The sequence below is a fragment of the Rattus norvegicus genome, chromosome 10, assembly GCF_021556685.1.
Source record: "Rattus norvegicus strain SHRSP/BbbUtx chromosome 10, alternate assembly SHRSP_T2T, whole genome shotgun sequence".
Classification (NCBI taxonomy): domain Eukaryota; kingdom Metazoa; phylum Chordata; class Mammalia; order Rodentia; family Muridae; genus Rattus; species Rattus norvegicus.
The window spans coordinates 108,831,261-108,851,019 of NC_141543.1; the positions used below are offsets into that span (position 1 = coordinate 108,831,261).

General features: G+C 54.4%; 1 protein-coding gene across 2 annotated transcripts in view; it reads left to right on the plus strand.

Moving 5' to 3' along the window:
- Positions 1-19,759, plus strand: part of Septin9 (septin 9) — a 134,052-nt gene that overhangs the window by 29,486 nt on the left and 84,807 nt on the right. Inside the window, 1 exon segment of one of the 2 annotated variants that reach the window (NM_031837.2) lies at positions 3,453-3,765. Within the exon segment in view, the coding sequence (NP_114025.2) occupies positions 3,711-3,765 (55 nt within the window). The 5' untranslated portion in view covers positions 3,453-3,710. 2 annotated transcript variants of the gene reach the window in all.

Sequence of the window (19,759 nt, forward strand, 5' to 3'; positions counted from 1 at the left end):
TAGTATATAGGGAATTTGTATACAATGTATATAGTATATATGAATGTATATACAATGTATATAGCATATATCATATGCATGTAGTCTTTGTGTGTGGTATATACACTATAAATAGTGTGTATATATGTGTGTGTGTATATATATATATATATATATATGGTGTATGCAATGTATATATAGTTTATATAGGCTCACACAGAGTTGAGCCAATTAGGTTCTACCCTTGACTAGACTATGAGGAGGCCGGTCCTGTCCCTCACTGACTAGAGCATCCTGTCCAAAGTCACAACAGTGCCGGGCAGGGAGCCACAACCTCCCTGAGGAGGCCACCCCCACTGCTGAGTCGCTTCCTGCTGAGGCTGTACCTGGGCTCAGGGGTCAGGGATCCTGATGTGCAAGCCAAGCGGCTGTTTCCGCAAGTCCTTCCTGCACCCTCTTTCCCAGGCTTTTCTTGCTCCATTCCCGAGGACTGAACCTACGGGTTTCCTCTTCTAGCCCGTGTATGTCTTCCCATGTTCAAAAGGAAAAAAGAAAAAATAAAGGAAAAGGAAAAAAGAGAAAAAAAGGAAAAACAAAAAGAAAAAAGAAAGAAAGAAAAGTCTGATGGTATTTCTGGCTCTGCAAGTTGGCTAGACGAATGTCCTTAGCCCCTCCCCCCCCCCCCAAGACAGTGAGTTGCCGGACCAGTCCTGTCTACCGCAGTCACCAGGTCACCAGGTGACTTCTTAGACAGCTTTGTCCCTGGACTCTCTGGCCTGAGGGACTCTCAGGTCTGGCTGTACTGACTGCCATACACTGGCTGGCTTCACACCACATTGAAGGTCTTCTATTGGGTTGGTGGTATGGTGTGGTGTCTGCAGGGTTGTGCGCCTCATGGTTCCAGAGAGGAGACCCTGCCCCTCGAGGCTCTAGGTTGCATTTTGGCCTCTGGCTGCTGCTCTTCAGTGGCTGCTTCCGATTTCACAGGGCTCTTGTCTCGGACTTCTTCTCTATCTTTTATCTGGTCTTTGAGTCCAGGACAAAGACATTCTGATCCCAAGCAACCTCGACTGCCCACCTGTAGCACAAACCCTCAGGCTAGGTCTGGTCCCGTTGTGAGCATCCAGTAATCATGTTATCTCTTTGGGGTGGACGGGAGCTGCTGCACACCCACAAGCAGGCAGGCCTTTTGGTGAGTTTCCCTTTGAGTGAGCCTGGCATCCTCCTCTTGAAGCCTGGAGTACAGAACTCTGAGTTCTTTCTTTAGCCAAGTCCAAGGCCAGAGCCCAAGACTATAGAGAGAGAATTGGGTGGCCATCCAACCATATGAAAGTTCCAGAATGCCACAGCCAAGCATGTGATCTGGGACAGCTGATATGATTAGGGCTGGGGGGTTGGGGGCGGGTGGGACTGTTTCAAAGCCAAGTGGCTGTTCGGTTATCCTGGAGTTTGCAGAAGGTAATTGTGGCGAGAAGGGAGGTGCCCTGCTGTTTCCCATTGTCCCCGTGGGACTGAAAGAAAAGAGACACAAGGGTGAACTTCCTATTGGGAGAATGGCCAAACCTGCCTTGGCTTTCCTGATGGAGGAGCCCGGGCATTTAACAGGTCCCCTGGCTGGTACTGCGGGCAGAGTGGTTACCGTGCGGAAGGGGAGCAGAGGGCTGGGTTGGTTGCTCGAATTCTGGAGCCAGTCACTCTAGACAGGGGTGTTGTGGCTATGGAAGTCAGCACCCACCTCTATTGTCCCATGGAGTCCCTGGGAGGGGCAGGGGTGGAGTGGAAGCTCTCCTTGAAGCCTGCGCCTTGGCTGGGCTCCTCATTGGAACACTGGGGTGCGCTTGGCTACTCTGCCTGGATACAGTCTGAGCAACAATGAGCTGTGTCTCTGCTAATCTGCACTTGCCCTGGGGAGAACAGTCGCTCGGGTGTGTCTCTGTGTTCCAGGTGCCTTTTATAAAACACACCAGTGAGCAACGCCCACTCAGGTTGGATGCTGTCCCAGGGACCCGGCATCTTCCCAGGGCTTTGTGGTAAGGGCCTCAGCTTACATTGCACCCTGAAATCCCCTGACGTGGGACAGCAGGTGACCTGGTGATGGTCAGACTGCCAGGCAGGCTGAGACCCTGACAGAAGCCACGTGGGGTACCCACTGCTCCTGGAAGTAAGGCTTCTAGAGAGATGGGATGCGGGTGCATCCGATCTAGAATGGTGGTGGTTTTACAGTTCCTATGTCCAGAGGCTCGCTTGGTTGGAAATAGTTTTTAAACCATCTGAGGCATGAGAGGAGGGGCACATTTTCTAATAGGAAGGACTCTATTCCAGAGGCTTAAAAAAAAAAAAGTCTCACCAAAACCTAGCCCGGGCTCCTCCTCTCCTTCTCTGCAGCCTCACCGACCTCTGCAGGTCTCAGCACAGCTTCCTCCCTCAATTACCACACTGAGAATGCTGGAGTAGGGAGAGAGCAGACCCAGACCCAGGACAGCTCAGGGACGCACCACTGAGGACCAAAGGATGAGTTACCCACTCTGCAGGACCCTGTCCCTGGCTATGAATCCATGCAGCCCTGACTGAACAGAGACCCTGGGTCTAAGGTAGTGCCCAGCGGGCAGGAGTCTTGTTGGCTCATCCAGGAAGTGGTGAACCTCTCCCCAAGACACCCTTCCCCCGCCACCCCCTCCCCTCAGCACGTCCCGCATCCCTGGGGACCCTTCCTGGTAACTAGTGTTTTTTGTTTCTAGCCAGTGGTTTTATCTGCTTGCCCAGTAGATGTCTGAAGTGTGAAGGCTACTTGGGCAGAGAGAGGCCAGGCTGTGGGTACCCACTGATGTGGAAAGGACCCAGGAGCAGCCTTCTTCCTTCCTTCTGATGTTAGGGACTGTGGTTTCTCTCTTCTGGAGAGAAGGTCGTGGTCCACTCTCTGTACTCAGGAAGCCCATACAGTGGAAGGGGGGAGGGGCGTTGCAATGATTCTTCTGAAGGGCCGCCTCTCCCTGCCCTATCCCTTCCGTAGCACCTACCCAGAGGGTGCCGCAGCGACCCCCGGAGTGCAAGGGTAGCAGTCCTCAACGTATGAATGCTAAGGAACTCCTGGGACCCTCGTCTTTGTAGTCAACCGTCTAGGGTCCTCCGGACTAGCCTAGCGCTTCAGCTTAACCCTTGCAGGCCCTGTTCTCTTACGCGAAGGAGGCGCTCACGAACTTTGGCTGCGTAAATAAAACCTCCGGCAGCAAGAGCACTGCGCCCAGGGAAGGGGAGGAATCTTGTCCCCCTCAGCGCCCGCCCGCTGCTGTGGCCCGGCCTCCACATCCTCTACATCCGCCCACATCTGGCCACGGAGGGGCGTGAGGGGGAGGGGCCGAGGCCGTGTCTGTCGCGGTCCCCTGGGCACCCGCCAGGAAGGGAGAAGGGGGGCCAGCCTAGGTCGTGTGCCTGGGACTCTGCAGTCCCTGTAGAAGCAGCTCTGGTTCCAACCCCTCCAGGCCCAGTTTTGACAGGCGGGCGCAACAGCCAGTGCCGAGTCGCGGAGGCCGGCTGGGGTGCGGGAACCTGATCCAGCCGGGAGGCGGGGGCGGGGCGGGGGCCCGGGTGCTTGGGGAGGGGCCGGCGCCCGCCTTCCTCCCCCATTCATTCAGCCGACCGTGGGGGCCGAGGGGCTCGTGCGGCCAGCTCGGCACCGGGAGCGGGAGCGCGCAGGGCCCGGTCTCCGCGGGACTCCCTGCGCACCAGCCACCATGTCCGACCCCGCGGTCAACGCACAGCTGGACGGGATCATTTCAGACTTTGAAGGTGGGTGCCCGACCCAGGGGTTGCTTGGCGAGCTGGGCAGGAGCCTCCAGGCGGGCCTGAGACGGGACGGGGTGAACACAGGAGAGGCAAGACCCCGGATTGCTCACCCTAGGGCTCTGCGTCCCAGACGTTGCCTACTTGCAGAGCCCCATTAAGGGGTCCTGTAGATGATAGACCATATAGTTAGGGACCACGCACCCCCCGGGGATCCCAGGTTCACGCTGCCTGTGGGGCGTTCATCTTTTTATTTTTGTTTGTGTTTGCCTTGCGACTGTCGCTCCTCGAGGGCGGGCTTGACTTCTTGGGAGCAACCCGGGGGAGCACAGTTCCACCCTGGAAACCAGTGGGTTTTCTTCTTCTGGTGCTCGTCCTCAGCTCTCACCAGCGTGGGAGTTAGTTCCCCTCTTCAGATCCAGTGGGAGGCCGAATCCTCAGGGTGGACCTCCTCCCCTCCCCCACGCCATCTCCGGGGTTGGGGCTGAGCCCAGTCCCGGGGCTGGCAAGGGCTGCCAAGTTGATCGGCCGGCAGGCCCCATGCATCCGAGGGGATCCCAGCCCGGCGAGTCTCAGGGTCCAGGGTGGGATGTCCAATACCCCGATCCAGGCCTGGGACATCGTTATCTATCTGAGAGAGAAGAGCCTTTTGGGAGAGAGGGGGCCTGTGTGCTCACGCAAGGACAGTACTTTCGCCTCTTGTCCTGAGTTTACAAAGTGCAGAGATACTTGGGGGCCGTTTCCTCCAAGGGTGGGCCTGCCATCTCCTCCCTGGGCTTGCATGCGCGGACTTTCCAGAGGCCTCGTGACTGCCACTGCCGGTGCCGTGGCCCCTAGTCCTGCGTCCTCGTCCGGAGTAAATAAAGCCAGTGGAAAGGGAGGCTTACACAATGGTGTCCCGCGCGCGTCTGGGGCTGGGTTTCCGAGGGGCGGGCCTGACTCTGCCGGGCCCAGAGCCCCCGCCCCTTTGAGGGGCTCTCAGGCAGCCTTAGGCAGAGCCCTCTGGTGGGCTGTGAGGGAGGGAAGAAGGGCCCCACAGAGTTAAAGACGGCCAGGTTTCAAGCCAGCCCTAGCCCTACAAGTGACCAGTTGGGGGTGCTCCAGGCCCCATGACTGGAAACAGGGATTTTGTCCTGAGCCCACCTGAGATCAACTTTATCTTTGAGTTAGGGGACTAGCTGTGTGTCAGGGTGTGTGTGCACAGCGACGGGGGTGGGAGTGAGTTGGGGGGAAATGGGTGCTGATGCCGATCCGTTGTGTATTGACAGATATAGGCGGTGAGTAGCCTGGAATATCATACCAACTTGGTCACCTCAGTGGTGGGAGCAATTTTTAGATTCTAGCACTTTCTGTGCCGATACAAAGCAGAGAGTTGCTGCTTGGGAGTCCTTGTGCTGCCATCCACCAGGACTTTTTGGAGTCCATGTTTATTCTGGGGTCCCCCAGACCTGTTTTGTGCTTTTGTGCCTTCTGAATGCCCCGGTGACTGTCCCAGCTCCTTGGGTTGCCCCTCTCTGCACCTCTTCTTTGCCCCGGGGGCCTTTCATTCTCCTGGAAGTGTAATCTGAAAGTCAGCCAGTCAGTTCCCTTCTCTGCAAGATCTGACCCATATGGAGGTGGAGGGCCCGGGGAGTGGGGGTGAGGGTGTGGGGGGGTGGGCAGCGCACTGCCTTTTCCAGGTCTCTGTGTTTACTCTCTGCTCCGGACCTAGGGGCATTCAGGTGTCTGCTTTCATCCCTTGAGGAGTTGGGGATGGGGTTTCTGGGGAATGCTGCCCAGGTCTTGTCGGGGAGGGAGAAGTTTAGGGGTTGTGAGGGTCTAGCCAGCTGGTTCCTTGCATTGTGGAGGCCAGCTGCCCCTGCCTCCTTAGTTTCTCTGTGCAACTCCTTACTCACTGTGTCGTGCCCTCACTGGGCTGCCTCCCAAGCCAGCTTCTTGACCCTCAAATTTAGTCCAAGACAATGGCCTCATTGAGAGCATCCTGGTATAGAGGTTGGCAGTTTTAGGGATGCTGGGCCTCCTGAGCATGCTGCCCTCCTGCGTGCCAGTCTTCCTGCTGTGCTCTGAAAAGTTCAGTTGGGGAATGGGGTCAGGTCTTTGAGTGCCCAGAGATTACAGCCTGGGCTGTCACTAATGGAAGTGTGTGTGTGTGTGTGTGTGTGTGTGTGTGTGTGTGCGCACGCTCATGGTGGCACTTATGCAAGGGAAGCTATATACATTGGATGAACAACCTGAAAAGTGACATCTAAGTGTCCTAGGAATACGGAGTTGAGTTGGTGCGCAGAGAGGGTGCACACGTCGGGGTTGGACTGCTGAATGGAGAAAGGGATGTGGAGAGACTATGACCCAGCCCATGGGAGAGAAGCTTGCAGTCTGAATCCAGGCGGGAAAAGTCTCGAGAGACTAGCAGGGAGAAGTTGGGAATGGGGAAACAAGACCTCGAGGCAAAGGAGAAAACTGGTTGTGACAGGGAAAGAGGAGAGTCTTCTGACCAGACTGCCACGGGCAGTGAGCAGCGAAGATCTCAGGGTGAGACTGCTAGGAAGTTGAGCCATGAAGGGGCCAGTTTATAGTGAGTGCTCCTGGGGTGGGGGGGGGGTCGAGTCACAGGAGGTAGGTGTTCCCCGATGCCAGCATGGCCAGACTCAGCTGGAGAAGCATCCAGTCTTTGCTCAGGCTTCCTACAGGGTGTGTGTGGCTATGCCAGTTGAAAAGAACCAGGTTGGTTACAACCGCTGGGGCCCATAGTCCCTTTGTGAGGCTGGACAGACAGGCTCGTGGCTTGGAGCATACATACTCTGCTGAGAGGGTAGGACCTAGGTGCTCCCCCAGGGAGCTCTGGCTGGCACACGGCTGGCTAGTTCTGAGCCGTGTGTATCTCTGGGGGTGTGTTTTGTTTTGTTTGTTGGTTTGTTTTTTATTATAGCAGAGAGCCTGCCTGCCTGCCCCCGGGAGGTTTGCAGTTAGCAATGGTACCACAGGCAGCGGGAAGTGGTCCATGATGGGTTTAGGATTCCCAGGTCGGAGCAGCGTGCCTCTGGGGCTGGTGGATCCAGCCTGTAGTTGTATGTGCTGGAGTAGGTGTGCCAATTGGGCTTGGGTTTCAGTCTTGGTTGCAAGTGTCCCCACATATTCCCACCCTGCCCCCACACCACCCCCTCTGAACCAGGGGCCACCCTTGTGACCATAACCAAAAGTCTCGATGGGATTCAGACTTGGTTTTCTGTCCCTGGGGACTGAGGGGTGGCAGGACCCTCCAAGGACATGAACTTCTTGTGTCCCAGTATCTGCCCTTGGTTTCCTTTCAAGGCTGCCACCCCCCACCCCCCAACCCTATTCCCTAGGGATGAAAAAGGTCTCTTACTGTGCTGATTCAGAATTTTATCTTGGTAATCTCTCCCCTGCCTTCGATTTCCTACTTTCTCACTTCCCAACATCAAGGGTTTTGAGTCAACAGTAACACCCACCCCTCCCTCACAAGGTGACTCTGAGTCCCACCACTCTCTGTGACTGGGTAGCTGGAGGAGTCACCCCTATCTCCTTTCCCTGGGTCAGCAGAAGCGTGGGGCAGCTTGATGGTATGTTCTTCCTGAACGGAGGCCAGATCTGTTATCTCGAACACGCTTACAAGCCGGGTCCTTGTGTAACAAAAGCCACTTCGAGTGCCAGCCGTTGGCCTGTTCTCCTCACCAGCGTTTGCTGTAATCAGTTTTGCATGCCCAGAACAATCCTGAGAGTCCTTGATGTTTGTTGAAAAAGATCTGGCCCAGAAGCCCAGACTCTTGGATCTGAGTGGCAAGACTTTTCTCTGCTGTCCCAGAGGAGGCTCTTCTGCACTGGTCCCTGGATATCCTGTGGTCCCTGTCCTCCTCATTAGAGAGGTGGCCACATTGACACCTCTGGGACAAGGTGGTGCCACTTTGTTCCCTGAGGAAAGGCCTGTTGCTTGCAGGTAGCTGTAGACCTGGCCTCTTAATTAATGCCTGTGGGCCTTCTGTATGATGAATCCCGAGATTTCCAACAGACACTCCTGGGAATTGCTGAAAGGGATTCTGGGGCTCTAGGGCTTTTGTAATGAAGAGGGGCTGGCCTCTTTTATAGATCCCAAAGCTTTCGACGCCCCCAGCTTGATATACTAGGTGAGCCTATCAGTTGTCCCCATGTGAGCAAGTTCACTAGACAGTAGATGGGGAGAGTAGGTGTGTAAGCACCCCATTGAGGATTACCTGGATCACCTATCTAGCAAGAAGTGGAGCACGCCCCCTTTGGGGGAGGTATCAGTCTGGAACCCTTCCTGGGGCATGTGACATTTCAGGAAGGGTTTGAAGGAAGCGCTGTGGTGGAGTGGGGTAGGAGGTGGCAGGGGCAGAGTTTGTGTTGAGAGAGGTCTTAGGGCAGTCTGGGCACCAGTTGGCTGTCCTTGCTCTATTGTCTGTGTGGCTCAGAGTGAGCTGAGAGACTCGACCTGAGCCTCCAGAGCTTGGTGGGGTTGTGAATGGCATCATGCCAGGTTCTGGGGGACATTCTATCAGATACAGGTAGTAGCTAGCACTGGGCTTAGAAGTGGCTTCGTGGGGTTTGGAGGCTGCTGTTGGAACTGAGTGACGTTTGCACAAGACCTGTAGATCCTGAGTGCTAGAAGGTTACACAGACAGGAACCTGTCTGATCCAACTGTGGGGACAAGATTGGTTAACGGGGTCGTCACTGATAGTGGCAAGTCCCAGGGACTTGGCACCCATAGGACCGTCCTGCTTCATATGAAGCTGGGTCCGGGAGGCCCTTCCTCCTCTCAGGCTGATATTCCCCATGAAGGTCGGGGACACATGGGGTTACAGGGTCTGTCAAACTGAGAGGTTATTCCAGTATCTCATCAGAATGTCACAGGTGAAGGAGATGGCATGTCCCTCTGCAGTGCCAAGTGCTGACAGCCGCAGGGCACGCACCTGGTGACTGGACTGGGAATCGGGTCTGAAGCCCTGAAAAGTGGGAGGCCATGTTAGAGCTGCGGAGTGGCCTCCAGCCTTCTTGTCCAGGTGGCATGGTGCAGATTCAGCTCTAAGCTGTGACTGTCCCGTCCAGTAGAGACCAGAAGGGCTGAGAAGCCAAAGTTCCATGCTACCAGCTTGCTAGGCCTGGGTGCCTACCAGGGTGCACTTCCACCCATGTCCTTAAGGTGTGGGGGACTCCGAGCCTGCAGTGAGGATTGTGGGGGACTTGGTACCTGGAAGAAGAGGAGTCTGGCTAAGATTTAGAGTCCGACTGAACTGCTTCTGAACCAGAAGCACCTCCTGCCACCCACGGCCGGCATTCCCAGTGGGATACAAACATGTGCATTGTGTGTTTGGTGCAGAGGCCAGGGAGTTTCCCACCTGGTGACTTATAGTCTCTGCTTGCCCCTCCAGAGGGACAGGGCCTGACATCCTGGGACCGACGGGACAGAGCTGGGTTCTCTTTTTCTCTCTCCACCTTTCATTTCATGCTAGGGCCCTGACCGTAGTCCCTGTGACCACCCACTTTGTCAGGGAGGCTAGCCTACTGACAGAGAGTTGTACCTCTCTGCCAGACTGGCCTGGGCACTCTCTCCCGCCTCAGCCCCTCCAGTGCTGGGGGTCACAGACATAAAATTCATTCCCTAAAATGAATTGGGAAAGGAGTTCATGTAGTTTCTCTTGACCAAGCCACACAGGGGAAGGTTGGCTGAACAGTGGCTCCCTTTCCAAAGCCTTCTTGTTTTTTTCCCAAATTTGGAGACTCGTAGAATTCTCTGCAAACACAGTCTCAGATGCTCAAGGAATTTTCATCTTGTTGGCTAGATAGCCCCACCAGTTGGCTCTGGACACCCCCGCCAGGCGCCCAGAGGGCATTTCTGGGCTCTGGCTGTTTAATTTGGTCTGGACAGAACCCGGAGGCTCCGTGCAGTCGGGAACCAGCAGATGTTCTAGAAACTTCGAGTTTGTTGTCATGTTTTAAAAGTGCCACTAAATCCCAAGAATTTCAGAAGGAGACAGAATGACCTTGTTTTCTCTAGGGAACATACACATGTAACACCGCCTGCGCCATGGCTCCCTGGGGGAATGGGTAGGGGGTGCGGTGCACAAAAGTAGGTAAGGGGCTCTAATCTCTTTCTTTCTTTGTGTCTTTCTTCCTCCTCCTCCTCCTCCTCTTCTTCACAAGAGGGAGAGAAACAGGGCGGGAAAGGGAGAATTTATTCAAGATTTTTTATTTTATGTTATGGGTGTTTGCCTACATGTTTGTATGCGTACCATGTGCATGCCTGATGCTCGAGGAGGCCTGACGTGGGCAACTAATCTCCTGGGACTGGAGCTACAGACAGTTGTGAGCTGCCACGTGTGTGCTGGGAACCATACTTGGGCCCTTTTGCAAGAGCAGCCAGTGCTCTAACCACTTGGCCATCTCTCCAGCACCACTTGCTCTAACCACTTGGCCATCTCTCCAGCACCGCTTGCTCTAACCACTTGGCCATCTCTCCAGCACCACTTGCTCTAACCACTTGGCCATCTCTCCAGCACCACTTGTTCTAACCACTTGGCCATCTCTCCAGCACCACTTGCTCTAACCACTTGGCAATCTCTCCAGCACCACTTGCTCCTTTTCCTCTGCTGCTGTTCCTGGAATGAACTCAGTCTTCCCTGGCTTCTTTGGTCTACACTCTGGGAACTAAAGGACTGTAGTCCTAAACACACAGCCTTGTCTTTGTGCCCATATGTCTCATGTCTCCAAGGCTAAGTCTCAAGGTTTCAGTGAGATCTTGAACATTGACCATCTGCTCCTTTGACTGTAGATGGGAGGAGGGGGTCGCTGCCCCACATCTGCTCCTGATCAAGGGTCTCTGGAGGCTCGGGCTGAACTTGCATAAGGGGAGGATTGGGAATGGTTGTCCTTTGCAGCCTGGGTGGGACCTGGCTTTCTTCTCTGTCCCTTTTCACAGATGTCTTACCTCCGGGAAGCTGGGACTCCAGCACCCTATACAACCGATGTCAGACTTTTAAACAAGTTTCAGTGTAGGTCATGAAGGCATTTGCAGACAGGCCAGGACAAGGGCTGGGCACCTCCTCATGGGAGACTGCAGCTGAGGGAGCCCCTGAGGAGGAGGGAAGTAGTCACTCTGGGTCCCAGGTGGCTCCCTTCTTGGACAGTGGTCACTGGCAGTCCCTGTGTCCCCAGAGACCTTCGATCTGGAACAACTGTGGGGCAGTCGCCCCTCCCCCCATTTGCAGTGGCCCCAGACTCTGCAGCCAGCATCCTGGTGGATTCCACTCAGGCCAGGGTCTCTTCCTCCCTGGGTTCAGGAAGCAGGCTCTGCTGGAGGATGCTGCCCCACTTGTCATGTGGGTGGGCAGCTTCTGAGAAGGGAAGGCCAGGCCCCTGCCCTCTGTCCCCTAGAGACAGATAGTATCTGCAGTATAAACGGACAAGTTTTTCTGGGTCCACGGTTCCCTGTCCCCTGTCTCCTGTCATGGGTCAAGGGGCTGGGTAGCTCTGAAAATTAACTGGGTTATGGGGATATTCCTTTACCGCAAAATGAAACTCCCAAGTTCTCTGGTGCTTCTGCGGACTTGTCTACTCAGAGGTGCCCGGGACCTCCACCAACATCAGGGGTTACCACCAACATCACAAGATCACTTGTGAGATCTGGCTGTGTGCCCTTCCTCCCAACCAGGAGGCTCGAGAAGCTGAAGGGAAACTTGGGTGGGGGAGAGGCGCCATGTGTGGATCTCCAGCCACAGTGCAAGCAGCTGAATGTGTGAGTTTTAAGTCCTGCCCTCCTTCTGAAACCCCAGGAAAGGCTGCCAGCTATCCTGCTCCCTTCCTTCCTTTCTTCCTCCCTCCCTCCCTTCCTTCCTTCCTTCCTTTCTTCCTCCCTCCCTCCCTCCCTTCCTTCCTCCCTTCCTTCCTTCCTCCCTTCCTTCCTTCCTTCCTTTCTTCCTTCCTTCCTTTCTTCCTTTCTTCCTCCCTCCCTCCTTTCCTTCCTTCCTTCATCCCTTCCTTCCTTCCTTTCTCCCTCCCTTCCTTTCTTCCTTTCTTCCTCCCTCCCTCCTTTCCTTCCTTCCTTCATCCCTTCCTTCCTTCCTTTCTCCCTCCCTTCCTTCCTTCCTTTCTTCCTCCCTCCCTCCCTCCCTTCCTTCCTTCCTCCCTTCCTTCCTCCCTCCCTCCCTCCCTCCCTTCCTTCCTTCCTTCCTTCCTTTCTTCCTTTCTTCCCTTCTTTCTTAACTACAAAAGAAACCCAGGCCACCAGGGGCCCCTTTGGGCGGATGCAGACTGGCTGTTTCATTCCTATACTCTGGCCTGGTACAGCCAATGGTGGAGGTTGAAGGCCAGGTCCTGGTCAGAGAAATTAGACTTTGGGGCAGCTGTGTTTGAGGGACAGGATAGGACACTTCTCTAACCTGAGGAACATGTCCTTGGACATTAGGTCAGACTAGGGCATGCAGCTCTCTTACGTACCTCTCTGGTGCTATTTAAATGAGGAAGCCAAGCTCCTGCAAACAGCTGTGCTGGAGCCAGCTGTCAGGAGTGGGGCTGGTTGGGTGGCGGCATGTGCACGTGCATGTGGGTCTGTCTGTCCTTCTATCTGTCTGTCTTCCCCTCTTGTGCTCTTGTGCGTTCTTTGTCTCTGAGCCACGTCCCGGCCCTGCCAGCTGTTTCCCTGCGGCTCATAGGCCCGCCTTCCTATCCAGCTTAGCTTTCTGTCTGGGGTAGCATGGTGAACCCTGCTGCTGGGCTGTGGGCAGAGGCAAGTGCTGCCTGGCAGGCCCAGGCTGTCCCAGCCATTTAACTAGCTGTCACCCTGTGCTGCTGGGACTTACTTGTTCCTTAGTGCCTTAGTGTCTGCCAGGCACCACTGTCATGGTGTCTGGCTTGCCTTTCTCATCTTCCTGGTTCTTGGGTATGATGGCAATGAGATTGTGGCAGAGGAATGAGACTGAGGTCTGTGTGGCAGCAGTGAGTAGGGGTAACCCAGCCTAGGGTCTGATGTGGCAGCCTCTGCTTCAGTCCAGTTTTGCGTCTGTGAATCAGGAGCTCTGGTCTCCCCTGTCAGGTTGTGCAGCAGGGGCGATTGGAGACTTTTTACAGAAGCCTCAGTGGACACGAGGACAGGGCCCACTCCACAGTGCTGGACAAGTCATCCTCCTCTCTGTGCCTCAGTTTCCCATCTGCTGTGGAAGCGGACATGTTTTCCTAGCTCCACATTAGGCCTTGAGGGACCACATTGTCCCCTCTCTGGTGTTCCTTATGACAAGACAGAAAACAAAACAAAACAAAACAAAACGAAGATCTGGAAATGAAATAAGGGCTGTGTGGATTTTTGTTTTTTATTCTTCCTTTAGTTCAGAAAGCATTTCGAGCCTCTCTTCTTGTTTCTATGAACTTATCACCTATGTGGGGGACAGACAGACAGACAGACAGACAGACACACACACACACACACACACACACACACACACACACACAGAGTCTGAGGACTGAGGGAGTGTGGGAAGTACCCTGTCAACACTGACTTGAGAGATTCAGGGACACTGGGCCTCTCCCTGCAGGCAACAGTGCAGAGAGCCAGGCTCTTGCTTCCTGGAGGGTGACTGTCAGCTGGAGGAAGCTGGCAGTGGCTTGGAGGATGGGTGTGTGTGGTTACGCTGTGAGAAGTTTCCTGCAGCAGGGACATGAAGCCAATTTCTTTTTCCCCATTCAGGCTCTGACTGTGGGCCTTGGGCAGTTTTGGAGACCTTGTGACTCACATGCTCCCTTCGTCCCTGGCAGTGCCCCGTAGGTAGCTTAGTCCTGGGTGTCCTTCAGTTTGCGATTGCCTGGGGAGTTGTTGGGAACAGTGGCGGTTGAAGCTGGACATTGTCCTTGGGTGACTGCTGGGAAGTGGGGGCGGGAGGGGTCGGGGGAGGGATGGGGGGTATAGGACGAGGTGCTGAGCTGTATGTAGCTCTGGGGTACTTTCAGGGAGGGCTATTTTCAGAATAGTGTGGCCCACTGGGTTGGCATTTTATAGGGTTACAGGGGGTACGTGATGAAACTTGTGGACCCACAGAAGCAGGGGTCCCCAAATGCTGCCCCTCAGAAGGCCCTTGGGGTGTCCAGGTCCTGTCTCTGACTGGGGATTGGTCTTTGTTTTATGTTCTGGAGGTTATTCTGATGAACCCTCAGAGCTGCCAAATGGCCTATCTAGAACCAGAAAATTAGAACTTAGAGAGTTCAAGAAGCAGGACTCAGGGTTGTGGGCAGCCTTGGCCACCCTGCTACGTGGAGAAGCAGAAGTGACATCTGTGTCTGTGTGCCGTCACAGCACATGGAAGGATGTTTGTCAGGATTCCAGCAGAGGGTGTCTGTCTTGCGGGACTATAGATCTTTCTTTCTTTTTTTTTTTTCTTTCTTTTTTTTTTTTTTTTTTTTTTTTTTTTTGCACATTTTTTGCCTCATGCTTAAATGGTATTTGTAGTCAGGGAAAAAAAAAAGACCGTAGCTGTTATTTTTAAAATTAATTTTCAAAAAGAAAAAATAACTTTACTCAAACTTCTCTTTCCATTTGGAGGTCGAGGGCACAGAGGTCTGGGGAGGGAGTCCAGGATAGCCATGGTGCCAGAGCCAGGCCTGATCCTGACGGTTCATGGGTTAAATGCAGTGTGTAGTGTTTCACCTTTGTCCAGCAGTGAGGGCTGCTGGGAGCCACCTCTGCAGGCCCAGTTTGTACCACAAGGAATGTGGTCAGAGTTAAAGTCTTTCATTTTGAGCTGGGAGGGTGTACAGGGTTGGCCCTCCGTGTCCATCCCTGCTCAGTCTGTGTTGGACTCCAGAGTCGCTGGACCAGATTAGTTTAGGAGCAAGAAGTCGCCTGAGCCGGTTATAGGTCTTTGTGCACGGCTGGAAGGAAATAGAAGGGGCCCTTCTCAGGAAGGGGCCACGTGCCTGGACCAGGGTGGGATGCAGATGGTTTTGGTTATTTCTTTATTATTTTTTATCTCTCTGTCTCTGTCTGTCTGTCTGTCTGTCTGTCTCTCTCTCTCTCTCACACACACACATACACACCACAGACCACACATACACACCCTACACATACACCTTACACATACAAAGACACACAGACAGATAAACACGCAAACACACAGCACACACACAGAGAGAGAGAAACGGCACACACACATGCATACAATACCACACACCACACACACAGAGACACACAGACAGACACAGATACACACATACCATACACAGACACACACCACACACACATACACAGGCCATACACACGTACAGAGACACACAGACAGGCAGACAGAAAGACACAGACATACAGACACATCACACACAGACACACAAATACAGAGACACACAGATCGACGGACAGACAGACGGATGGCTGGTCGGACACACATGCACGTGCATGCATACACACACAGACACACAGAGAGAGAGAGAGAGAGAGAGAGAGAGACTTCACAGAGCTTCTTGAGGACAGAGGAAGACGAGGCTGAAACTTCAGTATTTTTAGCTGAGTAAAGAATGGCCCAGCAGTCCTGTGATCACATCGCAGTACACAGACAGTACACCTTTCCCCCGTCTTCCTTCCTGCCTCCACACCTCCCCAACACCCCCTTCAGGGGGGCTTCAGGCTGGTGGGCCTGGGCCCTGCTGAGGCAGAGACTCCAAGGCAGTGTCTTGGGAGGAGGAGGCTCCTTCCTGCCTCACATCCCCGGGTCCCCAGCTGCCCGGTGCCTGAAGACAGGTCAGAGGTCAGGGGCTAAATTGCTGGGCTCTGGGCCGTGGTGGAGGTCCTGGATCAGCCAGATTGCTCTCTGGCACCTAAGGTTTGTGTTTGCTGTAAACAGCAATCCAGTGTTCTGTTACTCCTGTAAACAACTGCGGGACCTCTGCTGCTGTGCTTAGGGCCCTGTGAGGGGCATCGGAGAGTGGGTCAGGTGGGAAGAACTTTGCTGCCTGCACAGAAGAGGGGGGATCCTGTTAGGGAGCCAAGGAAGGTGAGCCCTTCTCCCACCGGTTTTAGGGGCATAGTGCCCGCCTGTGGGAAGAGGAGAGGCCTTGTCTCAACTGAGGGACATTCTCCTGAAACCTTCGGGGGTGGGTGTCGAAGGACGGAATACCCAGACACTCAGAGAACAGCCACAAGGGAAGGCAGTTGGGAGCCTCGGAGCTGGGACTGAGTGGGTGTTGAGGGTGAACAGATGATCAGAACAGATGTTCGAGACGTAGAACAGGACAGATCGGTCCCAGGGGGCCTAGGAGAAGCTCGGAAGCAGGGAGTGCAGGCGCTTGGGTCTGCTGGGCCTGAGACAGCACTGGCCAGAATTGCAGCTTCAAGGATCTGTGGGGCAGGGTCCTCACCACTCAGAGGGGGAGCCTGTCACAGGAACCTGTCCTCTTCAGGTCCTGGTGGCCCTAGAAGGCCTGGTTATCCTTGCTGTGTAAGCATGTCCTCTGTCTTTGCTTCGGTCTCCCTCCCTCCCTTCCTCCCTCCCTCTGTTCCTTTCCTGTATATATGTATGTGCATGTGTGTGTGTGTACATGTCTGTGTCATATCAGAGGAAAACCTGTGAAGCTGGTTCTCTCTCTACCGTGTAGGTCCTGGGGAATCAAACTCAGATCCTCAGGCTTGTCAGCAAGCCCCTTTACCCACCGAGCCCTCTCATCAGCCCTTATTCTTCTTTACTGTCTGTCTGCTCTAAACCCAGGATGATAGTGCCTTGAGATCCCTAAAGGCACTGGCAAAGGCCTTCGTGGGTACCTAGGATCCCGATTTCTCCTCTGGGGATATATTGAGCCTGCACGCAGCATAGCCGAATGTGGCAGCCGGTGGTGGCAGTTCTAGGCTCAGGCTGAGCACTGGGCATCGAGAAACCGGATGTCCCTGGTTGTGTGCCCTGAGTGACTGCTGGCTTCCATGTCTGATAAGCATGGCACAGTTCCTGATGCTTGGCTGTTTAATGGACTGCGCTGTGGGAGGAGCAAAAGGACCAAGGTTCTGTCCCCTATTCCCCTGTTTCCTGTATCTCTGACTCTGGCGCAGTTCAAGCCTCGAAGTGGGCGGACAGGGTAGGGGATGAGTTGGAGGCGGAGCCGAGAGCTGGACACTGGGTGACAGACTTTAGCCACTGCCTGCACCTGCCTTGTGGAAGGATGACGAATCTACGTGCCCCCTTCCTTCCAAACCCTTTGTCTGCCTCCCTGCAGGCTCCTCTGGTCCTAGTTCCTCCTCTCCTCCCTGAACTCCAGCCCCACTCCGATATCCTGGAGACTCTAGAGACCATGGGCAGCTCGCACAAGGTTGCAAGATGTAGCAAGAGAGCCTCTTGGAGTAGCAACTGCTTTGCTGACAAAGGGGAACCCCAGGGAGTCTCAGAAGGAGGAGCCCCCCCCCATCCCCACACCAGACCCTGCCTACCTTCCACCCTGACTGCCTCATGGCGACTTCTAGAATCTTCTCAGCGTCCAGCTCTTCTACACAGCGAACCCATTTTCTTACTCTCTGTTCCCTGACCCTCCTTTGCCGAGTCTTTGAGGCTAAAGAGAAAATAAGCCCACCCCACCCTCAGGTTCAGTGGACGCCAACCAAGCAAGGCAGCCGAGACTGGGCACAGGCAGGGCAGTGGTCCCCGAGGCTCTGTCCCCACCTCCAGGCAGCTGGGTGAACATTGGGTCTGACTGTCAAGAGCTGGCCTCTGACCCCCTCCCCTGGCTCTGGGGTGCTGCTTTGACCGGAGCCTGAACTCTGCCCCCTGGGGTCACTGTGCCCTGTAATTAGGCCATAGCTCATATCTGCCTGGGCCTCAGGCCACACCACAGTTCCATCCGGCACTCTGTCCAGGATGGCTCGTGTGATTAATGGAGGGTCCCAACGGGCGGAATGGCCCCTGGTATTAAATGCCGCTTCGCCTTTATTATTTTTTTTCTTCCCACTTTTAAAGTGCCTTTGAGATTTCCCCATGGTGTGTGGAGGGAGGAGGGAGGGTATTTCTCTATCCAGGCAGGTCAGAACTGGTCACTACACATGTATTTAATGACTGGGCTGAAGACAGGGAAGGAGGAAATAGCTACACCAGGGAACTGGACCCTGAGGACTGACCCATGCCTAGCAGCCCTTTTCTGGGCTGCAGAGAAGATATAGACCTGCATCTCCCGCAGGAGCTCTGGGACTTCCTGGTCCCCAGGAAAGCACCCAGGCTTACCACACTGGGAATGGGGGTAGATCCCAGACAAGGGCCTGTATCCGCAGGCTGCCTGACCATTGTTTCACAGAGGCTTCTTGGAGTGGCCCCATCTGGAGAATCATGGGAAATGGGACCTGTGCAGAATACAGGAGAACAGTGTTTGGGGAGTCGGGGACCTCCTGTGGAGTTAGTTGGTGGGGAGCAGATAGGAGGAGATAAACTGAGGTGAGTGTGGTGTTGGCCTTGAGCCGGACTCTTGGATTTTTGTCCCCAGATGGGATCCTGGTTTGGTGTCCGTCTGCACAAACTAGGTCCTCCCCTGGAGCTTCTGACTGTCACACTCTGAGTGACAAGAGCTGCAGGCTAGGCTTCCTTCCTTTCATTTCTTTTTTGAAGTCTGCAACCTCCCTTCCGCCTTCATCAGCTGCCATTTAATTGGGAACCTTTGACCTAATGGGGACTCAAAGGTCACATGATCTCCTCCCCTCCCCAAGGCCAGGAACATTCAGACCCACCCCCAGGGACCTGTCCGAGTCTGTGCCCATTGTACGTCCACTTCCGGATGTGTACGGTGGCACAGCCCACAATCCAGCACTTGGGGGGTAGAGGCAGAAGGCATGGATTCAAAGCCAGCCTTGGCTGCGTGGTGACTTGGAGGGCAGCAATATAAGACTCTGTCTGATAAACAAAAAACAAAACCAAAACGCTTCTTTCTATGCCCACTTCTGCTCAGCGTTAGGAAGAGCTGCCTCCTCTCCCCTGTGGCCCCACCCCAAACCAGGAAGTTCTGCCTCATATCTGCCCCACATCTTCTCAATTTAGGCCTTTTTCTTCAGCAGCTGATGACTCCAGGTGTGTCCACGTCCCATAGCTGTAATTTAGCAAAGAAGAAAGGGAGTCCGCATCCTGCAGCCCCCCGTTTATGGCGAGCCCGGAATGACCCTGGGGCTCCAAGCAGGAGGGGGCCAAGGTGGGAGGTTGGAGGCAGGAATCTAAAACTTACACAAAGAGGGCCTTCACTAGGACAGCCTCCTCCAGGGGCCTTAGGCTTTCGAAGAAGAAAGTCAGAGGCCCACAGGGGAAGGGGAAGGCTCAGGTCCCCCATCAGCTCTGGGCAGAGGCTTCTTATATGCCTGTCTGGTTGGTGGCATTGTGAGGAGGCTTCCTGACTCTGCATGAGGTTACCTGAAGTCCTTCTGTGTGTGATGTGTATGTGGTGTGTGTGTGTCTGTGTGTGTGGTGTGTGGTGTGTATGTGGTGTGTGTATGTGTGTGTGTGTGGTGTGTATATTTGTGTGTATGTGGTGTGTGTATGTGTGTGTGTGCGAGAGAGAGAGAAAGAGAGAGAGAGAGAGAGAGAGAGAGAGAGAGAGAGAGAGAGAGAGAGATGGAGATGGAGATCTGCTGCAGGCAGTGATCCTATAATTTACTGCCCCACCTGGAACTCTGAATTCTAAAGGGGAGCCGGGCCATGAGTCTGTCCACAGTGTGTGAGCTGGGGCTTCCAGACTGTACATGAGGATGGTTTGACAAAGAGGGGACCTCACCCTCACCTCCACCTCGCATGAGCCAGTCAACAGAAAGGTTCCTGTGTACAGCGCTGAATAAAACTGGATAGGAAGCATGGTGGACTGAGACAGAGAAGCAGGAGGCCCATCCGTGGCAGTGTCCCTTCTCTGGATTTCCAAGGCAGCACTGGGGGGGTGTGTGGCTTCAGAGTAGATAGAAAGCCAAGAAGCCCAACAGGAGCTGTGACAGGCTCAATACCCCTCCTTACCCCCCTTCTTTTCTTTCCCTCCCCTTCTCTGTGG